At 41.4% G+C, this 4906-nt stretch overlaps 1 protein-coding gene across 1 annotated transcript; it reads left to right on the top strand.

The window, feature by feature from the left end:
• Positions 1 to 789: 789 nt before the first annotated feature.
• LOC130705846 (bleomycin hydrolase-like) lies at positions 790 to 3053 on the top strand. The gene has a single exon (XM_057535331.1). It carries the CDS (start codon positions 901 to 903, stop codon positions 2293 to 2295), a length of 1395 nt encoding a protein of 464 aa, XP_057391314.1. The 5' UTR covers positions 790 to 900; the 3' UTR covers positions 2296 to 3053.
• Positions 3054 to 4906: the final 1853 nt, after the last annotated feature.

Raw genomic sequence — 4906 nt, 5'->3', positions numbered from 1 at the left:
TGGTAGTTTTCATCTGAATTTCTCTAATGCTTAGTAATGTTGAGCTTCCTTTCATGTGTTTGTTGGCAATCTGTATATATTCTTTGCAGAAATGTCTATTTAGGTCCTCTGCCCATTTTTGGATTGGATTGTTAGTTTTTGATAATTGAGCTGCATGAGCTGCTTGTATATTTGGAGAGTAATTTTTGTCAGTTGCTTCGTTTGCAAATATTTTCTCCCATTCTGAGGGTTGTCTTTTTGTCTCGTTTATGGTTTCCTTTGCTATGCAAAAGCTTTTAAGTTTCATTAGGTCCCATTTGTTTATTTTTGTTTTCATTTTCATTTCTCTAGAAGGTGGGTCAAAAAGAATCGTGCTGTGATTTATGTCATAGAGTGTTCTGCCTATGTTTTCCTCTAAGAGTTTGATAGTGTCTGGCCTAACATTTAGGTCTTTAATCCATTTTGAGTTTCTTTTTGTGTATGGTGTTAGGGAGTGTTCTAATTTCATTCGTTTATATGTAGCTGTCCAGTTTTCCCAGCACCACTTATTGAAGAGGCTGTCTTTTCTCCACTGTATATTCTTACCTCCTTTATCAAACATAAGGTTACCATATGTGCGTCGGTTTATCTCTGGACTTTCTGGACTTCCTATCCTGTTCCATTATCCTGTTCTATATTTCTGTTTTTGTGCCAGTACCATACTGTCTTGATTACTGTAGCTTTGTAGTATAGTCTGAAGTCAGGGAACCTGAATCCTCCAGCTCCGTTTTTCATCCTCAAGATTGCTAGGCTCTTTCCTTTTTCCGGCGGTCGGGGTGCGAGAGGCAGGTTGGGCAGCTTAGGCAGCGAACGGCTGTGCAGCCCCGGGTCTTGCCTGAGGACCCCGAAACTACCGTTCCCCCGCCGGGCAGTGTGGGCGCCATGAACGACGCGGGTGAGGCGCCGCTCTTACCCGCCAAGGGACTGAATTCGGAGAAGGTAGCTGCTCTGCTTCAGAAACTGAATTCCGATCCTCAGTTCGTACTGGCCCAGAATGTCGGCACCACCCACGACCTCCTGGACATCTGTCTGAAGAGGGCCACGGTCCAGGGTGTTCAGCATGTGTTCCAGCATGCCGTGCATCCTGAAGGCAAGCCCGTTACCAGCCAGAAGAGCTCAGGGCGATGCTGGATCTTTTCTTGTCTGAATGTTATGAGACTTCCATTCATGAGAAAATTAAATATTGAAGAATTCGAATTTAGTCAATCTTACCTCTTTTTCTGGGACAAGGTTGAACGCTGTTATTTCTTCTTAAATGCTTTTGTGGACACAGCCCAGAAAAAGGAGCCTGAGGATGGTAGGCTGGTGCAGTATTTGCTTACGAATCCTGCAAATGATGGAGGACAGTGGGATATGCTTGTCAATATTGTTGAAAAATATGGTGTTATCCCTAAGAAGTGCTTCCCTGAATCTTATACAACAGAGGCAACCAAAAGGATGAATGATATTCTGAATCACAAGATGAGAGAATTCTGTCTACGACTAAGGAACCTGGTACACAGCGGTGCAACCAAAGGAGAAATCTCAGCCACACAGGATGCCATGATGGAGGAGATATTCAGAGTGGTGTGTATCTGTTTGGGTAATCCACCAGAGACGTTTACCTGGGAGTATCGAGACAAAGATAAAAACTATCAGAAGATTGGCCCCATAACACCCTTGAAGTTTTACAAGGAACATGTCAAGCCACTCTTCAATATGGAAGATAAGATTTGTTTAGTGAATGACCCTCGGCCCCACCATAAGTACAGCAGACTTTACACGGTGGACTACTTAAGCAACATGGTTGGAGGGAGGAAAACTCTATATAACAACCAGCCCATTGACTTATTGAAAAAGGTGGTTGCTGCCTCCATCAAAGATGGAGAGGCTGTATGGTTTGGCTGTGATGTTGGAAAACACTTCAATGGCAAGTTGGGCCTCAGTGACATGAATGTCTATGACCATGAGTTAGTGTTTGGTGTCTCCATGAAGAACATGAATAAAGCTGAGAGGCTGACTTTTGGTGAGTCACTTATGACCCACGCCATGACCTTCACTGCTGTCTCAGAAAAGGATGATCAGGAGGGTGCTTTCGTGAAATGGAGAGTGGAAAATTCGTGGGGTGAGGACCACGGCCACAAAGGCTACCTGTGCATGACGGATGAGTGGTTCTCTGAATACGTCTACGAAGTGGTGGTAGACAGGAAGCACATCCCTGAAGGGGTGCTGGCTGTGCTGGAGCAGGAGCCCATTGTCCTGCCAGCCTGGGACCCCATGGGTGCTTTGGCCGAGTGACATTGCCTCCAGCTTTTCCTCCTCCCGTGGGACCTGAAGTAGCTGCAAAGGACAGATCCAGGGACTGAAACCAGAGTTACACAGGTGACTGTGTGTTCCCACGGGACACAGTCAGACTCTTGGATTTCTCCTCCAGGAACCTCTTTGGGAAAGTGTGCTTTATGCTGAAACAAAATACTCTCTAAAGAAAAAAAAGGGAAAGATCAGCTCATACTATCGACTCTCCTCATCTCCAGCAGCTCAGGATCTCTTAGCATTTTAATCAGATGTAATTGTTTGTCTTCAGTCTGTCTCACCAGTCTGGTTCAGTGTCTGTTTTATGAGGCAGGAGAGGATGAGCAGTTGAGGTGTGTGGAGAGAAAGCGGACTTAGTGCTCCTTGTTCCTAGAGTAGAGCGGGGGGAGGGCGCCCTGATACTCGAGCTCTCAAAGCTGCATGCTGCCTGACAGTAACACTGTCCCTCCTAGGTGGCAGTCACTGAATTCGGATTTTTCAAGGTAATTTCATGTGCCTCTAATAGTCCAGGATTGGGAGGTTGATCAAAACTGACATGATTCCTTCCTGTTGTTCTGAACTGTGGGGGAACACAGCTCTACTTGAGTCATGGTTAAGTAGAGGGTTGGAGAAAGTAGGTGAGAGAACAACCAAAACCTTATCATGATCTGAATTATAATCATTAGAGGGAGCTCTCGCCAAATGGTTTAACTTCTGCCTCTGGGTTTGGTAGTTGGGTGGGCACAAAAAGGGGATATCCATTCTTTCTGACAACTAGATGGTGCTGAGATGCTTTTGAATAAAACACTTTGCTAAATGAGAAAAAAAAAAAAAAGATTGCTAGGCTCTTAGGGGTCTTTTGTGTTTCCATACAAATTGTGAAACTTTTGGTTCTACTTCTGTGAAAAATGCCAGTGGTAATTTGATAGGGATTGCATTGAATCTGTAGATTGCTTTTGGTAGTACAGTCATTTTCACAATGTTGATTCTTCCAATCCAAGAACATGGTACATCTCTGCATCTGTTTGTATCATCCTTAATTTCTTTCATCAGTGTCTTATAGTTTTCTGCATACAGGTCTTTTCTCTCCTTAGGTAGGTTTATTCCTATATATTTTATTCTTTTTGTTGCAGTGGTAAATGGGAGCGTTTTCTTAATTTCACTTTCAGATTTTTCATCATCAGTGTATAGGAATGCTAGAGATTTCTGTGCATTAATTTTGTATCCTGCTACTTTACCAAATTCATTGATTAGCTCAAGTAGTTTTCTGGTAGCCTCTTTAGGATTCTCTATGTATAGTATCATGTCATCTGCAAACATAACAGCTTTACTTCCTCTTTTCCGATTTATATTCCTTTTATTTCTTTTTCTTCTCTGATTGCTGTGGCTAAAACTTCCAAAACTATGTTGAATAATAGTGGTGAGAGTGGGCAACCGTGTCATGTTCCTGATCTTAGTGGAAATGGTTTCAGTTTTTCACCATTGAGGATGATGTTGGCTGTGGGTTTGTCATATATGGCCTTTATTATGTTGAGATAAGTTCCCTCTATGCCTACTTTATGGGGGTTTTTTATCATATATGGGTGTTCAATTTGTCAAAAGCTTTCTCTGCATCTATTGATATGATCATATGGTTTTTCTCCTTCAACTTGTTGATATGGTGTATCACATTGATTGATTTGCGTATATTGAAGAATCCTTGCATCCCTGGGATAAATCCTACTTGATCACGGTGTATGATCCTTTTAATGTGTTGTTGGATTCTGCTTGCTAGTATTTTATTGAGGACTTTTGCATCTATATTCATCAGTGATATTGGCCTGTAGTTTTCTTTCTTTGTGACATCTTTGTCTGGTTTTGGTATCAGGATGATGGTGGCCTCGTAGAATGAATTTGGGAGTGTTCCTCCCTCTGCTATATTTTGGAAGAGTTTTGAGAAGGATAGGTGTTAGCTTTTTTTCTAAATGTTTGATAGAATTCGCCTGTGACGCCATCTGGTCCTGGGCTTTTGTTTGTTGGAAGATTTTAAATCACAGTTTCAATATCAGTGCTTGTGATTGGTCTGTACATATTTTCTATTTCTTCCTCTTTCAGTCTCAGAAGGTTATACCTTTCTAAGAATTTGTCCATTTCTTCCAGGTTGTCCATTTTATTGGCATATAGTTGCTTGTAGTAATCTCTCATGATCCTTTGTATTTCTGCAGTGTCAGTTGTTACTTCTGCTTTTTCATTTCCAATTCGATTGATTTGAGTCTTCTCCCTTTTTTTCTTGATGAGTCTGGCTAATGGTTTATCAATTTTGTTTATCTTCTCAAAGAAACAGATTTTAGTCTTATTGGTCTTTGCTATCATTTCCTTCACTTATTTCTGATCTGATCTTTATGATTTCTTTCTTTCTGCTAACTTTGGTGTCTTTTTGTTCTTCTTTCTCTAATTGCTTTAGGTGTAAGGTTAGGTTGTTTATTTGAGATGTTTCTTGTTTCTAAAGGTAGGATTGTATTGCTATAAACTTACCTCTTAGAACTGCTTTTGCTGCATCCCATAGGTTTTGGGTCATCGTGTTTTCATTGTCATTTGTTTCTAGGTATTTTTTGATTTCTTCAGTGATCTCTTGGTT

This window comes from Balaenoptera acutorostrata, chromosome 1, assembly GCF_949987535.1.
Source record: "Balaenoptera acutorostrata chromosome 1, mBalAcu1.1, whole genome shotgun sequence".
In the NCBI taxonomy this organism is placed as follows: Eukaryota; Metazoa; Chordata; class Mammalia; order Artiodactyla; family Balaenopteridae; genus Balaenoptera; species Balaenoptera acutorostrata.
The sequence above is the reverse complement of the archived record's forward strand: the minus strand, read 5'-3'. Positions and strand labels throughout refer to the sequence as shown.